Source organism: Bemisia tabaci, chromosome 4, assembly GCF_918797505.1.
Source record: "Bemisia tabaci chromosome 4, PGI_BMITA_v3".
In the NCBI taxonomy this organism is placed as follows: Eukaryota; Metazoa; Arthropoda; class Insecta; order Hemiptera; family Aleyrodidae; genus Bemisia; species Bemisia tabaci.
In genome coordinates, this window is record NC_092796.1 from 14,548,934 (window position 1) to 14,568,375 (window position 19,442).

Sequence of the window (19,442 nt, forward strand, 5' to 3'; positions counted from 1 at the left end):
AATTGGTCCCTCGGGCCGGATCTAGTTTCTGGCATAAAATCTCTAACTCTTAATGCTCGAAACCGGAATAGAGTGCGAACAGTCCTTAGGAATACGTCCACTTAATTAACCTGTCACAACCTTCATTTCAAATCCTAGCGCAGCAGCGAAATATCGGTGCTGAACTAGGTCCTCAACCTTAGAAAATCCTGACGAAGCTTTATGACCGTAAAGCATACCAGGTTCTGAACCTTCGAAAAATCCTAGTACAGTTGCTGTATCGTAATCAAACTAGGTATAATTCAGATTGACATTCCTGAAATAACGTTTGCTCTCTATCTCGAATTATTTAACCTCTCATTCATAACCTTTTAATTTTTTTCTTCCTTATTTGAAATGTCTTCCGACGACGAAAATAATGAGGCTCATCTGAACCATGATAATCATAATAACAATGACCAACATGATGATGGGCACCACAACGACAATACAAATGCAGCGGATTTGCAAGGGGTGTCCATCGTTGCCAAATTGGCAAACCTCTGCAAACTCGCCCGGAACACACGCGATGCTTTCCGGCAGGTGCCGGACGAGGATGACATAGAAGCCTTCTCTCCTTCATTCAAAAGGCTGGAAAAGTATTGCGAGCGTTTCGAAACGCTAATGGATGAAGCAATCGAATTTTCGGTTGCTCATCCTGATTCACCTTTAGAAGCAGATAGACTTCAAGTCGAGTTTGAGCGACTTACGCGGGAAGCTCAAACTGAATATCTCAAACGATCAAAGAAGAACGATACTTCTAAACAACAAGATGCCTCTGGTTTTCAGACGATGATCAATCAAACAATGTTAAACACCGCCTTCAGCGGTTTTAACCCAAAAATTCGCTTGCCAAAATTAGAGTAACCCACTTTTCAGGTCAAATTGAAAATTGGCGAACATATTACAATTTATTCCTGGCATCTGTGCACAATTCTCCTCATCTAAAAGAAGTTGAAAAATTTCAATACCTTTTAGGTAGCTTGCGCGGTGAAGCCCTCGATCTAATTAAGAGCCTTGATATAACCACCGAAAATTATGAGGTAGCTTGGAATCTCCTTTGCAAAAGGTACCAGTCCACCAGGAGGCATATTTTCTTTCATTTTGCAGGGTTGCTAGATCTTCCGGAAATTAAAGAAAATAAGCAAGTACATTCTTTGCTCGCCAAAGTACGAGAGCATACTCAGGCTCTTAATGCCTTGGGTCACGCTACAGCCACTTTCGACGGTGTGCTTGTCACAATTCTTTCCCGAAAAATATCACCAAAGCTGTGGCGACGATTAGAGGACCACCGAGGCAGCAACAAGGAATATCCAAAATTGGAGGAAATTATTTCCTTCCTGGAGAAAGAGGCCGCATACGCTGATGATCTGGTAACATCCAGAAAGGAGAATAAAGATGCTCAATCAACTTCAAATAAAAATGCTCCGAATAATTCGTCAAATAAAAATTCAACCAAGGCTCTGGTCACCACCACAAAGGACGACAAGTCCGAGAACTCTTCTGGACAAAATCAGCGCAGTCCTGCCCCTTGCGTGCTGTGCTCAGAGCCTCACCCGATTTATAGGTGCTTAAAATTTAGAGATATGCCATTTGTTCAAAGGCTCGAGCTTGTAAAAGCCCGTAAACTTTGTAAGCGCTGTCTTAGCGGCATGCATAGAACTGAAAAATGCAACAAAGATTTTCGCTGCATTGCTTGTAACGAGCCACACAATACATGGTTACACCCCCCTCCACCTACCCCGACTACTGCCGAAAAACCGAAAAGTTCGGTAACCATGGTCGGTGAAACCTCCCGACCCGATACGGTCATCCTATTGGCCACTGTTCAGGTCGAAGTTTCCTCTTCGAAGAAAGCAACAATGCTAAGAGGCATCCTTGATTTAGGATCACAAACAACGATAATTGTGACCAAATGCGCTCGTGCCCTTCAATGCAGTATTGATCCGAACCTCAATCCGGTGAACGGGATATCTGGCTATCCTGTTCCGATTCGCGGCATCACCAAAATCAACCTCAAGCACCACGGTAAAGTATTGATTCGAGATCAGTTTGTAACTGTCATCGACAAAATTTCCAGCCCGACTCCATCCACGCCAATTTCACCGGAAGTCCGTTACCGTCTTGCGGGCTATCCATTGGCGGATCCTGATTTTGATAAGGTGAATGCACCTGTTGAAATTTTAATAGGTCTTGATATTTTACCGCAACTTTTGTGCGGCGAAACAATCTCTCTCGGTCCCGGTTTTCCTACTGCCCTGAAAACCAAACTAGGATACGCCGTGATGGGAATAGCTCCGGTCGCAGAGCCTTCTCAAATTCTAATCTCGACTATCAACCATCAAAAAATTCACGCTCCGCATCGATGCCCTCTGTGCTTGAATAATCATGGAGTCGATCGTTGCTTACAATTTCCTAAAATCCAATGCAACCGAAAATTTTCAATCATTCAATCTCAAGGATTGTGCGTAAGCCGCCTGAGTGATAATCACGAAAAATCCGAGTACAATTTGGCAACCTCATGCAAAATCTATAATCAGGATCACAACACTTCGCTTCGTGATCACCCGATATTTGGAGTCTCGTCTTCCGTATCGGCAACGGCGCACCCTATCAGAGAACTCGAAACCGAACACCGCGATCTTCGCGGCTGCTCAGTGGAAGAATCCTATGCCTATACAGACACAGCCGCCGCTGGTTTAGTGCCCGTCAAAAATGCGCTTACTTGGCAAAACCGACTAGACAACTTTTATAATCATAAAGTCTCACAACTAAAACAGTGGATTAGCAGCGCATCCCAGTTCTTCACTGGCGTAGCGCCTGCAAAACGAGAAATACCTCCCTCATTACAAAAAGACGAGAGTACCACGTTTACAGTCCTTGGCATACAGTGGCCGCTCTCAGAGGGAAAGAACACTGAAATTGAGACTTAAAAAATCCAATTTCAGTCTCGGTCCATTTCGATAAAATGTAAATTCTTCTCGTCAACCACTCGAAATTTTATGTTCAGAAAATCATCTGAAAAAACAACCTTTGTATTTTTATTTTTTCCTTGGCTTCGACTTCACGTTTGCCAAACTTTCTATCTCATATTCGGTTTTATTTTTAACTTTGTAAGGCTCCAAGTAGCCACATTATCTTTAATTTCTTAGTTTTATTTTTCTCATTATTAATTTTTCTCCCTTTCTTCGGCCCCTTGCAAGCCAGGAATTTTCTCTCAGCACCTGCTGACTACCTTTTTTAGCGGACTTACCCCGGCTCTTACCGCGGCCAACCTACCTCTTAGCGGACTTACCCCGGCTCTTACCGCGGCCAACCCACCTCTTAGCGGACTTACCCCGGCTCTTACCGCGGCCAACCAACTTTTCTCCAGCGGACTTACCCCGGCTCTTACCGCGGCCAACCAACTTTTTCTTCAGCGGACTTACCCCGGCTCTTACCGCGGCCAAAACTCCTCTGCTCTGTTTCGCTGCAAACCCAGCATCCAGATGCAACAACCTCTTTTAGCGGACTTACCCCGGCTCTTACCGCGGCCAACCTACCTTTTTTAGCGGACTTACCCCGGCTCTTACCGCGGCCAACAAACCTTTTTAGCGGACTTACCCCGGCTCTTACCGCGGCCAACCTACCTTTTTTAGCGGACTTACCCCGGCTCTTACCGCGGCCAACCTACCTTTTTTAGCGGACTTACCCCGGCTCTTACCGCGGCCACAAAAACCTTCTCTCAGCAATTTTTTCAGGCTCTCTGCAGTCATTATCTTTCTCTTAGTAGCCTTTAAATCTTACTCAGCTCTCGATAGCTAACTACAAATTACCCTCGTCAATCGACCCTGAGAATATTAATCTCGGCGATACTCTCCAGTCATGGAGAATGAAATAACCGTTGTAAATAAATAAACAATACTCACTGATAATTTATAGCAATAATTATTTCAACTCACTACTTTAACTTTAATTTAATTTAATTTCCCTATATTACTTTATTCTCATTAATTCCTCAAAAAATGATTTATTACTATTAAGTATTTAAAACATGAATTAACCCCGAGAGCCTTAAAACCTCGGCGATGCTCTCTACTTTTTTGGAGAACAAGAAGTATTCTAAAATAAATTATTTACTCTTCTATCATAATTTCTTCACTTTAAGTAATTAAGAAAACATTAATCTCTTTACTTTAGGTATCCAACTATTACTCTCTTCAAGTTAATTTTCTAAGTATTAACTTATCCAAATTAATTATATACATATTAATTCTTACTTTAGATTGCTTACCCAATTATAACCTCACTCACTTAATTATCTATAATTAATAGAATATTACTCATTTAGATAACTACAATGTAAATAATATGTTGATATCTCCTATTAATTTTCCCACCCAAAACCCACCCCACCTAAGTGGCGATTTACTTCACACACGTGTGGAATGCATAATAGCTTCAAGCAGATTTAATCATTTTGTACGATCCGTCATTCGCTTTCGAACCAACTTACGTTGGTTCAACCCCCGGAGTATGTTCGATCCCGATCGAACAAACTTAGAGCAATTTAAGGAAATTTTGTCATACTCATTTTTATCCCCCCCCCCCCCCCCCCTCACTCTTGAGGATCCTCTCACCGACCCATCACGTTGCGCGCCCGCGGTAACTAATAAATTATTCCAAATTTGCACACCTTGACCCGTCTCCCCGATTTGTACGCATTTAAAGGTGTCCTTTACCTTCTATTAAATTGAAAGTGCTCTTCCTAACCATTGTATAACTCGTCTTGAACACCCTTTTTATGTTTCCAACCTTTCTTTCATAATTATCTTCAAATTTATCACCATTACATCCATATTTCTTCGCAACTTAGAGTCCCATCCATATGCAAATTTTCCAAATTTTCACTTTCTTTAGCTTCAGTTCAATAACGTACCCCCAAAACCTATACATATTCTGAAAGTACTCATTGAGCCCGACCTGCTCAAATCTTTATCGACCAATAAAGTTCAAATCGCAACATTCAAATCCAACTTTCAAAGTCCACGTCAAACACAGATCCGCTCCCCCTGGAGCCCCCCACCTAGCGGCCGTCCCCGCTCGGTTCCTTTTGGCTCTTGCGCGGCGCTCAAGACGTCAGCCGCTTGCCCCTTGGAATCACTTGTATCCAGCACGCTGAAGAAGGCGGACCCGGACCTCACCACGGAAGCAGCTCTCTCCCGGATCAAGAATTTCTACCCGACGCCCCTGCCAAGGTGGACTCTGTGAAGAAGGACAAGGACTCTGGCTCTCCATTGTTGGAAAGGACACCTTCCCGCTCTATGCAAGTCCCGTCAACCGACGGTCCCACGAAGCATCGTGATCACCTGGCGCCTGCTCGCTGTACGAAGGAAACCGACGTTACCTCATCCCGGTTCTCTGAAGTCAAGCTTGGCTCTCTCCAGTAATCGCGCAGTGATGAAAGGTATGCCACAAGCGCTGCCTCATCACCCTACGTATTAATATTTTTTCTCTTTACAGGTTTAATTCACTCTTCACCACAGGTGCATCGCCTGTCCTGCTTTTGGGCTATCCCAAAAAAGTACACTCCTCTAATTGCATGCCACGTTCACTATTCCGATAGTGAAGGTTTCATGCAATTAGCCGACTTGCTTTAATAAGCACCTTCTGTGCCTATTAGAACGTACTATTCAATTATCTCATTTAATATTCCAAAATTTCTCACTATCCCCATCTCAACCTAACCCCTAAATTGTGGAATTGAATCACTCTCGTTTTCGATCTCCATCAATTTAGTGGCATGCTTTAATGCAAATCTTCTATTTGCATTAGAACGTCCTTTTCTTTCCCCCTTTCGGTCAATCATTTATTTTAGTCACTTTTTCATCTCTCAGCTCTTTCCTCTCTTTCCTGGTTTGCTTCTTTTTCCTCAAAACAAGCTGGTCCCTCGGTTTTTAATTTATCCCCCCCTCCTTTTCTGTTTCGCTCCTTTCTCATATTCAATTTTTTCTCCTCCTCTTCTTTTTTTTCTAAGTTTTTCCCCTTTATATCGCTCTCTCAGGACCCTGGATTCTTGAAATTCAAATTTCCCGGCAAAGTAAAAAGTAAAATTTTCCTCGTTTTGGGTCATTAAGTGCTTATAACTTTTTGAAAACTCAATGGATCTTAATGAAACTCTTCCACTTTGTAGTCCTAATTAAGATGCGTCCGTAGACACCAAGATCGTAGGAATCCGTGCCGTCGTTTGGGCTGCAGTCGAATGGCAACCGAATCAATTTTCAAGTTAAGGGAGTTGCCTGTGACTAAGAGTGTCGGCCACCCGTTTGTAATCGGGACTTTAGTAGGACGTCATTTTCCTCGACCGGGGGTGGCTACCGCCACTCTTGATATTAACAAAGTTGAAAATTGAAAAATAATACCTCTTTTATAGAGTAATTTTATTTTAGTATGTGTGTTACGGGCACATTCCGATTCTGGGTCGATTACGCGGTTGCTAGGCTCTCACTAGATGGAAAGGAGAGGCTGATGTAGATTTGGATTATAATGGGGCGCGCGATGAACAGGGTACTAAATTTTGAACATTTTCCTTACCGCTGTTCTGAACGTAAATGTATTGCGTGCAAAGTTGCAGGAATACGACCGAAGTTTTAGTGCCCCTGCGGGTCTTTAATACACTTTGATATGACTGAGAATAAAATTAGAAGTCATCATGGTAAACGTCACTTTCCAAGTAAATTTACCACATGAGAGGAGTGAGGAATGTTTAGTGGTTTACATTTGACTAAGCCAGCAATAAGAACGAGCCGTAACGTACCGAAATATTTACGACAGTAAATACTTTCAAAAGTTGCTCCTAGGTAGCATGCATGTCATATGAAACAAATGTTAGGTTACGGTCAAATATTTCTTCCTTTTCCAACAGGTTTTTTCTTCGAAATATTAATGTGTTGACGAATAACTCCTCATGGAAGCTCTCAGAAAAGAAGAGAAAAAAAAGAAAAGAATTAAATAAAAATTTCGATTTCATTTGCCCGTATCGATAGCAAGAAGACAACTCGAGAGACTTAGGCTTAGTTAATAGATATTTTATGGCCCCGACTTCTAGGAATTTCATCTGAAATAAAGCCTCCACTTCCATACCTACTCTAAATTCAAATCGAGCGTTTATATGCTGATTCATGCCAATAAAAACAGAGCGAGCGGCTTCCTCTCAAAATTACCCGAGAGGTTTTCTCTCAGAAGAAGGAGTGCAATTGATTCAAAGGTCCAATGTATCTCACGGGCCATAGAGCACAGTGACGTTGATAAAACAAGGGAACTCTTGCGTCGAAAAGCATGCCCAAAACCCCTCATCGAAAGGAAGGCTGTTATGATGGACGGGACTTAAACTAGTTTGGACATAAATGTTCCGAGATGAGGTCACAGCACTAAGTTAAAGATTTATCGTTGTTTTGAATCTCCCGAAGGTAAACGCCGTTGAAAGATAAGAACGAGGAATAAGAGTCATAAAAGTTAGGGGATTTATGTAGGAATAATGGGAAATGGGAATGACCGCCTAAGGGAAGTATCATTTTTGTGGGAAACCAACTATTGTTTTTCAGATATGAATGATTTTATGGTTTCGAACTTCTTTACCGTCGAAAGTCCATTAAATGTATTAAAAAAGACGTTTACTCTTCGAATCTGATTTCCAGATTTTAGAAGTTAATAATGGGTTAGTTGCGCGAGATTTGGAATCATGTTTGATACTTTTGGCTGACGGGACTACGCATGAATAATACAGATGAAATAATACAACGAATAATGCAAACAGTGAAATTGGCGTTCAAACACCAAATCTCCTACGTCCGATATTAAACTTGTGGGGGGGGGGGGGGGGGGAGAGTCCCTTGGTCGCTACGACACTTTACCCTCATTGAACGCTTCCTAGGTCTTATTCAAATACGAGTATAGAAGAAAGCTCACCTGAGAAATAGAAAAGATGAATCTAAAAATTCCGATCGCTCTATCAGAGTAAAAATCGCCGCTGATTGTTTTACTTCATCTTGAAATGTTTGATTAACTCATCCTAATTCATTCCTAATAAGGCTATGGTCTTGCGAGTACCTCAAAAGGAGATTCTTCAGAACCGAACCTGAATCCACTCGATGAACTGAACTCTTCATTTCCGCGCTCTCAGTACTTCAAGCAAAGTGAGACGCATTTGAGAGCGAAGTTCAGGGATATTTTCGTTTCATAAATTTCATCATGGATAGGAAATACTGTCTCATTAAAAACCTTAACCACATGAAAAACCATTTGGACACAAACATTGGCAAAGAAAAAAGAGTGCAGCGTACTTTTGAATCTTATTTTTTCTATTTAATTCACACGGATACACGCATTGACAGATTGTTCTTTTTGGATCATCTTTCCCTTCCGGAGCATCGGTTCCGCATTGAGGATTCCGGCGGTATTAAATTTTAGCTTAAAAAGGTGTAATTGAAATGTAGATCGTAATCCTGGCTTCAGATTTTTAGAGCGTGCTCCATCGGAGAAACTGCGTTCTCAGTATTGCCCTTTCCAGCGCTTTTTAACAAATGAGCGAGAGATAAAGCGTCATTCCAACAAAAACACAAATCGTATCAGGCTGAAACTTTTTTTGGGTACTCTCTTGATACATGCTAACTTACAAAAAAAAATTCAGGTGTCCACCTTTTCACCTTCATATAAAAAAAACCCCTTTAACTAGGGGTATCCCCCGTTTCGCCGTTTCATGCTTTTCGGTGACTTTAGAGCCCCGTTGCGGCGGACTGCCCTAGGCGTAGTCAGGCAGGCAGACTTCAATTTCCGGAATCAGGATGAAAAGCTCTGTTAATTTTGAAACATTTGTCCATTTCCAAGTTAAACACCAAAATGACAGCCACCTCCCGGTCTAAAACAGTGGGTGGAGGGCATCCGTCAAGAGATAGAGAGACTCCAGCTCACTGGGAAAAAAAACACATTGTATCTAGAGTCTAGACTCTTAAAAACATCGACAAGGAAAAATACTCTTGATTCAATCAGATTTAAGCCTAAATCAAGAACCAAGCCTCTTAATTTGAGCGGATTTCCTTTTGATTTAAGCTTAAATCTGATTGAATCAAGAGTCCTTTTTCTTGTCAATGTTTTCAAGAGTCTGGACTCTAGATCCAATGCGTTTCTTTTACCAGTGCTTCCGAGGGATCTCCACCATGACAGATTCCTGTGGCGGGTATGCGTCGCAGAGCGCCCCAGCTCGCCGTAAAAGCGACTTAAACATACACAATTTGGCAACGCTTGCCAACGCATACGGCGTTTTTCCTTAGCAAGGCAGCGTAGTTCCCCGAAAAGCTCTGGAGAGCGAGTCCTGCAAAATGGCAGCAGCGGTGCAATAACTCGCCCAATCCCACGCCTGAAAAGCAAGACGCGGCGCGGCGCATCCAGGCAAATCAGCTTACGAGTGATGAATAATTTAATGAAACGACGCCGCGAACTTGGTCCTCGGGAGCCGGATCGCCCGGGAAACCTCGGGAAAACTCCGGGAAATCCCGGGACTTCTCGCGGGGTCCGCCACACGCGCGGGCATCGCTGTCGCGGCTCCCTAGCGCGGGATTTGAAGGATCGCTGTTTGAACGTATCGGTTTCTGACAGTCATTTCGTCGCGCGGAGAATGGCGAGGCGAGAATTAATTTTCATGTGAGCCCTAGAAAACATGGGGTTATACGGAAAATGTGGCGTGTTCAGGGGTGTAGATACGCTTTTACATCAGTTGAGCGACGATTTCAGTCACTTCCCGACCCCGCTTGACGGATGGCCTCGGCTCGCTCAACGTGAGTGCATTTCTTTCACCTCCGTACTACGGAAAAACACCGCATGAAAATGTGAGAGTTGCCAAATCCCCTCGGATTAATACACACGTTTTTTTTTCTGGGAGCGAATGTCGATGGGTAGAACGTTGCGGCAGTGAAACAGCAGAGCAGTCTGAGATGTCGCTTATTTTTCCGGCTAAGTACGAAAGGCGCTTTCCTTTCAAAATAATAATTTTTGTAAAGAAATGGCAATTTGTACTGTAAAACCTCAAAAAAAAAGAAGAAAAAGAAACCTCGGTCGCCCAGGCCGGGTCAACTTGGGCTGACGCTTGATGAAGACACATGCCCATTGGGCCAGTTTCTACGAGTTTTTTTAAATAAGTCTGCAAATATACCGTAAAAAAAAAAAATTAGACTTCAAATTGAAAAGCAGAAAAAAAATCGAGTGTCAACACAACCGAAAATAGGAGGAAGAGAGACGTTATCGGTCTTCGTGTTTAAAATTTTCTCTCGAATTTGAGCGATGCCTCATTAGAGCGGACCATTGCGAGTTCACGGCACCATCGCGCCTCCAATTTTGCAGACGCAACACGGACATCCATCAAGCACGTATAGTTGTATCTCTGCGCCGTCATCAACGCGCGTTCTTTCCTTTGCTCTAGCTCTATTTTCAATTTGAGTTGGTTCCGATTGTCTTATTTGAGGTGGTATTTTTTTGAGAATGGATCGATTAAATACTAAAGGACTCATTTATGAATAAAATATTTCTGTTTCACGAGAACTACGATCGTGCCCTCGGTTCAACTTCTGGACTCAATATAGTTATTTTTTTTTTTGGGGGGGGGTGGGGGTAAATTAAGGCTGTAATGGAGGAGATGGAGGCGAAAATTTCCCCTCCCATCTTTCATGCGAAACTTGTTTCAATTCGCAATATAATCTGGAGTATCGGAAACTTTTCATGAAAAATATTAATAACTTTTCCGAGAAATGAATAAATTTTAGGGTGACGTTTAGCAACGTCCAAATGCTCATACGGCATTCTTCCCTAGCGCGGCAGCTTTTACCCTCGTGGTGTTAGCGCGATCACTGTTTCATCTAATTTGAAAGAAGGGAAGGGAGCACCTGGTTCCAGTGGAAGTGAATAAAAACTAGGTCGCGCATGAAATACGAATTACAGTTAGTCTCGGAAAAGGAGGACTCTTGGAATTTTTAGCACAGTCCCGACCTACTGATACAATATTCCTGTTGAATATGAAATAATGAAACCTTTCCGTGCAACAAATTGTTATGCTATAGATCAAGTCAGGGTAAAAGGAACCTAAAAATAGGGTTAAATTCGACTTGACTTAAGGGTCATTCTCGCAAATAGATTCTACTTCTCCCTCTCATTTAATAATTAATTCTAGTTGACGCAGACCGTTTCGATTTTAAAATAAAATCATTTAATGGCGGGCGGAAAAAAATCGTGAAAATTTTCAAAGGAAAATGTTGCTTACCTAAACTCTTTATTAAACATAAAAAATTGTGGTACATTTGCGACTTTCGAAAGGCATTTCGGAACTGACCCCGGCAAAATTTTCAGCACAGGCCGCAACATAAGCTCAAATTTGTAAACATTCGGAGTGTACATATATTTCAACTGCCGAACAAAATCGTCGCTGTTTCTCTGTACTATAATTATTATAATCATTAAAATTATCATTATGATAACCCAAAATGGTCGTTTTCGGTCTAAACGACAACTAAAAATCTACCACTCCAATTTCAATTGGGTTCTTGACGGTTAATAATCGCCAGATGAGCTCACTGTCTTTTTTCGGATTGTACTACATTTTGCGACAAGGAACTGTAATATCAGACTCATTTTAGAAACAGCGTATGTGTCATTTGTTTCCCCATGCAGATAGGTTCTTTAAGAATGAGACGGGAATTGTAGTTCTCTATTGCAAAATGTAGTCCGATTACAGCTCACACATTTATTGCCGCGAAGCGGCTCCGAGACACCGCACGTTCGTCACCTTCCGGCCAAAGTATCACAAGCGCCAAAAAAAGCATAAAAATTTCCGCCGTCATTTTATTTTTTTACAGAGAAATTGTTGGTTGAATCTGCTTGAAAATTTCACTAAATTTTGTCGTTGGAACAAAGAAAATTCAGTGAAATTTTTGGACAGTTTCTTCGAGTAATTATTCTGTAAAAAAATAAAATGGTGGCGGAAAGGTTTAACCGTCGCATGGCGCTTGCGATACTTTGGCCGGAAGGTGACGATGTAGCGCCCAGAGGAGGGTCGGACTGCGTAGCGGGCAGGGGCACTCGCCGGGATAAAAATGATAAGCGAAACAAAACAAGACCATAACTCTTTCCTGTCGAAGAAAACTTACACGGTCTAAAACGGCAAGAGTCTGTTTTTCCCCCTCTTATTTTCCTTTGCATGGGACGCGAACACCCCGGACGACTGTGAATAAGGTGGCTTTTTGCAATGCTCACAGCATGCGTGCCCGATTGGGTTTCGCTCCTCGGTACATTAATCAAAGCCCGCCGTTTTCGTCGCTTGTGTCCGCGACTCCGCGGCGATAAGACACTTGATTTAGCGGCTGACAGACACCATGCTTCATCACCTGACTCGGCGAGGCGACAGTCATGCACTGAGGACTACTCGTATTATAGAAAGGACACCGATGGTACGGATTCGCACCGCCAGATAGAGAAACCGAATGCTCAAATGCACGCGGGAAAGTCTTTTTAGGTGTGTGCGATTTTGTAAGGTATGATTTTATTCGGAAATTTCGTGACGATTGCACTTGTATTTTCTTTGATGGATTGTACATTCCGTGCAGGATTTTTTGAACTGATAAAGTGGTTGGTCAGCTATTGCCAAAAACTGGGCAATTTAATTTTTTACATGAGAACGTTCGTGCGGATTTTTTCGAAGATTTTAAGGAATTTGCTTCGTACTAAGCAGAAAATTCACTGAAATTTGCGGAGCTTGGAGGACAAGGCGCACAAGTGCAGTTGTTGAAAAACTTGAGATATTACTGATATGAAGTAAAACTAGTCTTAGTGCATATTCTATGAAATTTCGCTCTCGAATTCCAATTTTCAAGCTTCAAAAAGTCAGTTTGAACATATTTTTCACCATAAGGATCCATGTAATTTCGAAACACTGATTTCTCGAAATAGCGAAAACTGTACTTGTGCGCTTTGTCTTCCAAGCACGTCATTTATTCTAACAATCCTCCTCGATATCGAAACTACTTGAACGCTTACCACATCGTGACAATTCAAAATAATTTGAGCCAAAGTGGGAACACTCACCTTAAACGACAGAGTCCTCCTCGAGTGGATGAGATCCAAGACAGCGCAGACGGCCAAGACCGTGACCCCGGTCTCCTTGCTGATCATGGCGGCGCTCGCGAACAACACCGTCAGCGCGAGCGACCCCCACTGACAAACGTGATCGCGGCGCTCCTGAAACTCGGCCCCGGTCAACCGCCCCAGAACATTCCCGACACTTTTCCTGATACCGCAGCTCGAAAAACTGACGCTCAGCTTCACGAGGAACTCGAGCACTTTTAACCGCACGGAGAACTGCTTGGACTTGCGCGAGAACCCGTTCAAACCGTTGCAGAACCCGTTCCGACCGCAGAAACTCTTAAAATCCCCGTACGCAGAACCGTTGTGCATCGAACCGCAGATCAATCCGTTCGGCGTTCCGTTCCCGTTGACTTGATGGCAACCGTTCTTCAAGCCTCTCAGTTCCGTATCGCCGCTTGTTCCGTTGCTAAGACTATGCGAATGCAGAGAACCGTTCCAGTATGTTTTTGGCTTTACATCTCCATTAGAATACTCTTTTGGGCTTTGTTCGTGCAACACGTCACCATTACAATGTATTGATGCCCCGTTTAGGAGCACCGTTTTATTACAATGGTTCTTTGATGTTTGCGTGACGTCACTGCCATTACTATACGTCTGCTGGGCACCATCACCATGAACCTTCCCATTGCGTTTTGAGATTTCACCGATGTGGTTGGTGCCATTACTATACGGTACGCCGTTATACTGGCCTTTTCGTTTTGAGACTTGCGTGACGTCACTGATGTGGCTACCGCCATTTACATACACGGAAGTTACAGCAGTAGAATGGCTTTTTCCTTTGCGTTTTGAGGTTTCATCGACGTGGTTGCTGGCATTATAAATAAGCGTGCCGTTACAATGGGATTTTCCGTTGCGTTTCGAGGCGACTCTGGCACGTTGTTTGGAGGAGTGAGTGCAGTAGAGGTCACCGTGCCGGGCAGTCCTGCTCCTGTACTTGATGTGCTTGAGGTAGCTGAGGAGGGAGAAGAGGTAGAAGATGGAGGAGAGGAGATCGGCGCGGCCGACGATGCCGGCGACGGCCTCGGTGTGGATGGGGTGGACGGTGAAGAAGAGGACGGCGAGTTTGGCGGGGCCGGGGGGGAGGAGGGCGCGGGCGAGCTGGGCGACGAGGACGATGGAGAGGAGGTAGAGGGCGACGTTGGTGATGTGGTAGCAGGCCGGCTTGAGGCCGCAGAAGGAGTAGTCGAGCCGGAAGGCCATCATGCAGAGGGGACGGTAGGAGCCGTGCGAGGAGCGGGAGCTCAGGGGGGTCCCCCAGAAGTCGTTCGTCCAGACGTTGAGCAGCGGCGTCGACGGCAGCACGTCCGGGTTGCTCAGAATCGCCCGGCTGAAACAGACAAGCAGAGACGAACGGTTTATTTCTCGAGGAACATACCAGGACTATATTTTCAGAGTATCAAAGAAATGTGATGAAAATATATATGTCGCAGGCAATTAGCAATCGCCGGCAATTAGCAAGCGGTTCACACGTTGTTTCAATAAATCGCAATATTGCGCATCGGCATAATGCAATTTTTAAGGATTATATGGTCTTCAAAAGTATGAGCTCGGCTTGAAGCGCCTTCATTTTTTGTGATATTCTACGCTTTGTCACAATGTTAGTTTAGTTGCCTGTCCGATCTCAACCCAACTTAAGTCATGGAGTTCACTGCACGCTCTTCTGAGTGTGCACATTTCTGCCATGCTTTTAATGATGGAAAAGTGTCTATTAACATTATAGGCAACATAATCAGCACTCTAATATTGTTCTTTTATTTTGGAATTTTACGATTTTCCATATTTATTCACCACTAACTTGTAAATTGCCGGCGATTGCCAATTGCCTGCGACATATATATACATCAGCGAGCTGATCGTTGAAATGGATAGAATGAATTTTAGATGAAAATTAGATTATTTTTATTTTTTTTTCTTCTTTTTTTCTTTTCTTTTTTTTTGTACCTTATTTGGTAGTTGCCACAGGACCGGATTAAGCTACATGGCCGCATGGCCACATGGGCAGCGGCCCATGGCGGTAAATCAAGGGGGCGGAAAATTTTGCATTTTTTTTTAAAATAATCGAATTTTGAAAAAAATTACAAACGAGAAAAGGCGACAAAATATCTCATTTCCTGAAAGTATAGCAATTTCTAATTTTGCCGTCTTTTAGTGATACAAGAGACAGCACCTTTCATTAATCGAGTTAAGAGAGAAACCAAACATGCAATTTGGCCTGGAACGGCGCGACTTAGAGAGAAATGATGACGAGGACTTGAGATGGAAAGGAGAAGCCCTCGGCGCGGCGGTCGGCATGTAACACATATTAGCGCCTACAAGACTGCACGAATACTTCACGCTTTGCACCAAAGACAGCGCGGTCAGCGTGAAACGCATAGCGCCTACAAGACTGCGTGAATACTTCACGCATTGCTTCAAACACAGTGCGTTCAGCAGCGGTCGGCGTGAAACGCATAGCGCCTACAAGACTGTCGGAATACTTTACGCATTGTGCCAAACACAGTGTAGTCTGCGCGGCGGCGGCAGTTAAAATCATTACACTACATTTATGTTTGTTCTTTCATAATTTATTCGTTCATTTCTTATGAATGGAAGCCCTTGTCCACACAGAGATAGGTTTACGGAACTTAACTTTTGCGCAAAGTTCCGTGAACTTTTGCTAGTAGTGTTAACAGGGCTTTTCCAAAAAATATGTCCAACACGAGTAAACGAGTCTTATGCACCCCTCCCCCGCTGGCACGTTTACTTGATGGTTTTTATTGATATTTCAAAACGAATGAGAAGGGGGCAAGTAGGTAAATCCGGCCTTGAGTTGCCACCCAAAGCCGTTTGCAGTCCCTAAGCGCCCCTTGAACTTTAATGCGCTTTTAATCAATGTATGTTTAATGGATTAAAAAAAAGCTTTACGCAGCTATGATTACAGCCTCCGGATGGGTAGATATATCAGCAGATGTACTGTCACTGTTTAGAGGCTTTGAAAGAATCCTGAGTCCTATAAAATCCAGAGTACATCCAGGTGAAGTAACAGGATGGTATAGTGCTGGACCCGCACTCTGCAAAATAAAGCGAGGACTAACTGAGAAGAAACTCAATTCCGCAACCGCTTTTAAGAAGCAAAGTTTTAGGGTCTACTATTTTTGTGAAGACACGGAAAAAGGAATATTCGCAGAGAACTTTCTTTTTAACTCGCAACGCAGTCAGTATTTATTCGCCGGGCGGGACCATGCATAACTCCGGTCTTATCTCTTGTTGAATTTATTGGAGGCTAAAACTACGCGGATACGCGTTGCGGAGTGCGGCCCCTGGAGTTGGCGATATCTCCGGAAAAGGGGGACGAAGTAACAAATGGTGCTTGATCAGGCGGCGCCTATAAATCCGAAGATAGGAATGCAAACAATGGACTCAATCAATTAGGGGCCGAACTAACCTCAAAACACAGATAACGCGCATCCGAGGATAAATAAACCAGCAAAGAGGAGTAGCACCCACTTGTGCGGCACTGATAAGGAGCCATCCCCAAGATAGTTGCCACTTTTCGGAGTGGATTCTTAATGTGCGAATTGACTACAGAAAGAGGGGATACTGGGACACATTCTGCCGTGCAATGGAAGAACGCCTTATGAACGTTCCAGAGTTGCCAGATTTCTCTTGATAAAACATGTATTTTTAACAACATTCATGCATATTTGTCCTGTAAATTTTCAGATATTTTAGATTGAATTACGCACAAAATTGTCTGAAAATTTTGGAAAATAATATTCACATTTTTTCCCAGTAAATTCGGTTTTTATCGGTGGAAACTTGGCAACGCCTGAAAGCTCATACGGCGTTCTTCCGAAGCACGGCAATACTCTAGCTGGCCCAATGACTGTTTCAGGCTATGAGGCAGCCTTTCTGCCATTTAGGCAGCATTTATCTCGGGCCAGGGTTCCAATGACTCATCGCTGTTGTCAAGTTTATAGAATTTAAACGGGTTTAGACATCGCCAAACTTTTTCCGTGTCTCTTAACTACAAGTTTGAGATTTAAGTGTGAACTTATAGGTATAGCCTCTAGTTACTGATCGGCTGATTTCACAAAAACTTTTAGGCAAAAAATTGCAAATTCCGTTCACGTGCTCACAAGCCAACCAACCGAAAAAATGCCATCAAACGAAAATAACTAAGCCATTATTCTGAGACAAAACCCTCCCAATCCTTCTAACTGCAACGGCATGAGTAAAATTAAGAAATTGTCATACATTAGACAAGGAACCAACAGGCAACGCGAAGTTTTTTCGGAATGAGTATTGATTTTGCCTACACTAGCGATTGTTAAACGATCAGTTGAGCAATCTAGCCAAAAAACAAGGCTTCTTTGACAAATTGACGTCTTCCAAACTGCTTAATCAATCATTCATTAGTCATCGCTAAGCAAAAAGAAAAACGCTTAAATACTCGCTCATCATCAGTATTAAGGACGAATAGACGTCGTGGTACCGATACCGAAAATCAACTTTTACCGTTTCTTCCGTCAAAATTAGGAGTCCCTGAAATGGATCGCAGTGATAAAAAAAAAACCAGCGCAACTAACGTGTTGTAAAAACGTTGCCTCTTCATAATTATCTAAAAAAATCTCCCAGAATAAACAGTTTTTGCTCCCCGCTGGGAATCGTTAATTTTAAAGGTAAATAATTGTGTCAATTTTGATACTGTACATGCATTAAGTATTTTTAAAAGAAAAGAAGAAGTTGCAAGATTTTAAAAACACTGTAATCGCACGGAAAAAATTAAATTGCTGATTTAACAAATCAATTGCCAAAAAAAGTGACTGCAATATTTCAAAGTAGATTTCACAACAAAAAAATGCTACTTTAACCATTCTCGTGGTTAAATTACCTTACAATAGTGGTTAAAGTAGCATTTTTTTGTTGTAAAATCTACGTTGAAATATTGCAGTCCCTTTTCGTAGCAAATTGCATAGTTAAATCAGCAATTTAATTTTTTCCGTGCGCGCTGATTCCTTTTTGCTAAATGCGATCCAAATATTCATAACTGGGTTCGATTGGTTAGTGCGGAGCCGAGCTCGAGGAATTTGACCGGTAGACCCGAGGCTACGGACTCGACAACGCTGCGCTCTTGAATGACGTCATTAATTAGAATGATAAATTACGTGAAGATCTCCGAATCACTTTATCAGCAGCGAATTTGCTCGGGTTGGGGGCCGGCCTTTTGAGGCGGGCGAGGGTGGGTCCGCTCCTAATGGAAGTCATTCTGCGCCAGCGGGATGCGGTTTTGTTGCTCCCTTTTTATCTTCTTTCACTGCCGCTCCTGGTTCTTCCGTTTAGGAACCTAATGAAATTGCCTTTTGACTCCTGACTCGTCCAACCCTAAACGATTCTTCGAGCGGAATACGCCGAGCTATAGCTTTGGTCGAATAGCGAGAACCCTCCCGATCAAACGCCGAGTGACTATCAATAAAAATATACCGTATTTAAAAATGAACCAAGCGTGCGAGTCTCAGACTAATGGACAAATGGACTGCATTTTGCAAAAATAAGGAACCAAGAGCAATCTTATGTTGCTAAGATTATGCAACTTACATTCTTTGCAATGCAATTGCTATATCATGCAATTGATTAAATTTGTAAACGTAATTTTTGCCTTGAAAGTATAGATTATTGGGAATAAAGATAAAATTTGCTTGATGATCGGTTTATATTTGCACGATCTTAAATTTGTAAAAAAAAGTTGCGGAATCTTATTGAATGCTCTTGGTTCCTTTTTGCTAAAATGCAGTCCAGATCAAGCATTTTGCCAAATACCTAGAAAAATACTCACATTTTGAAAATTACCGGAAATCGAGGAAGTGGATTTGGGGAATTAAAGGGGTAGGAGATAGGGGAGAGACGTAGGAAGAGTGGAGGGGTGAGTGGAGAGAATTGATGAAGAGAGGGGGGAATTTTTTTGTCTAGATAAAAAAATAGCATTTAAACAAGCAGATTACAAGCTTTTACTTAGGGCGAAAAGTTATACGTTACTCATTATAAACGACCGTAAATTGTTTTAATTATCAACGTTGTGTACTTCTTAAGTTTTTAAGTTTATTTTTCATATCTTGTTGACAACAGTTTCTTCGAGATTCATTGTTCTTGTGCTTTAATATCCAATTTATGGCTTCACTGACTTCCTTTAAAAATTACTTTTTTTTAAAGTAAAATTATTGACTTTTGCATTTAAATTCTTCTGATGCTGATAAAAATTAGTTGTGTTTTAGGAAAGAATT

At 42.5% G+C, this 19,442-nt stretch overlaps 1 protein-coding gene across 7 annotated transcripts in view; it reads right to left on the reverse strand.

Moving 5' to 3' along the window:
- The window catches only part of LOC109034364 (protein O-mannosyl-transferase TMTC2), a 317,481-nt gene that overhangs the window by 152,610 nt on the left and 145,429 nt on the right, over positions 1 to 19,442 (reverse strand). For all 7 annotated transcript variants that reach the window (XM_072299402.1, XM_072299404.1, XM_072299400.1 and 4 more), the window contains one exon: positions 13,123 to 14,509. In XM_072299402.1, the coding sequence (XP_072155503.1) occupies positions 13,123 to 14,509 (1,387 nt within the window). The remainder of the gene's footprint in view (positions 1 to 13,122; positions 14,510 to 19,442) is intronic.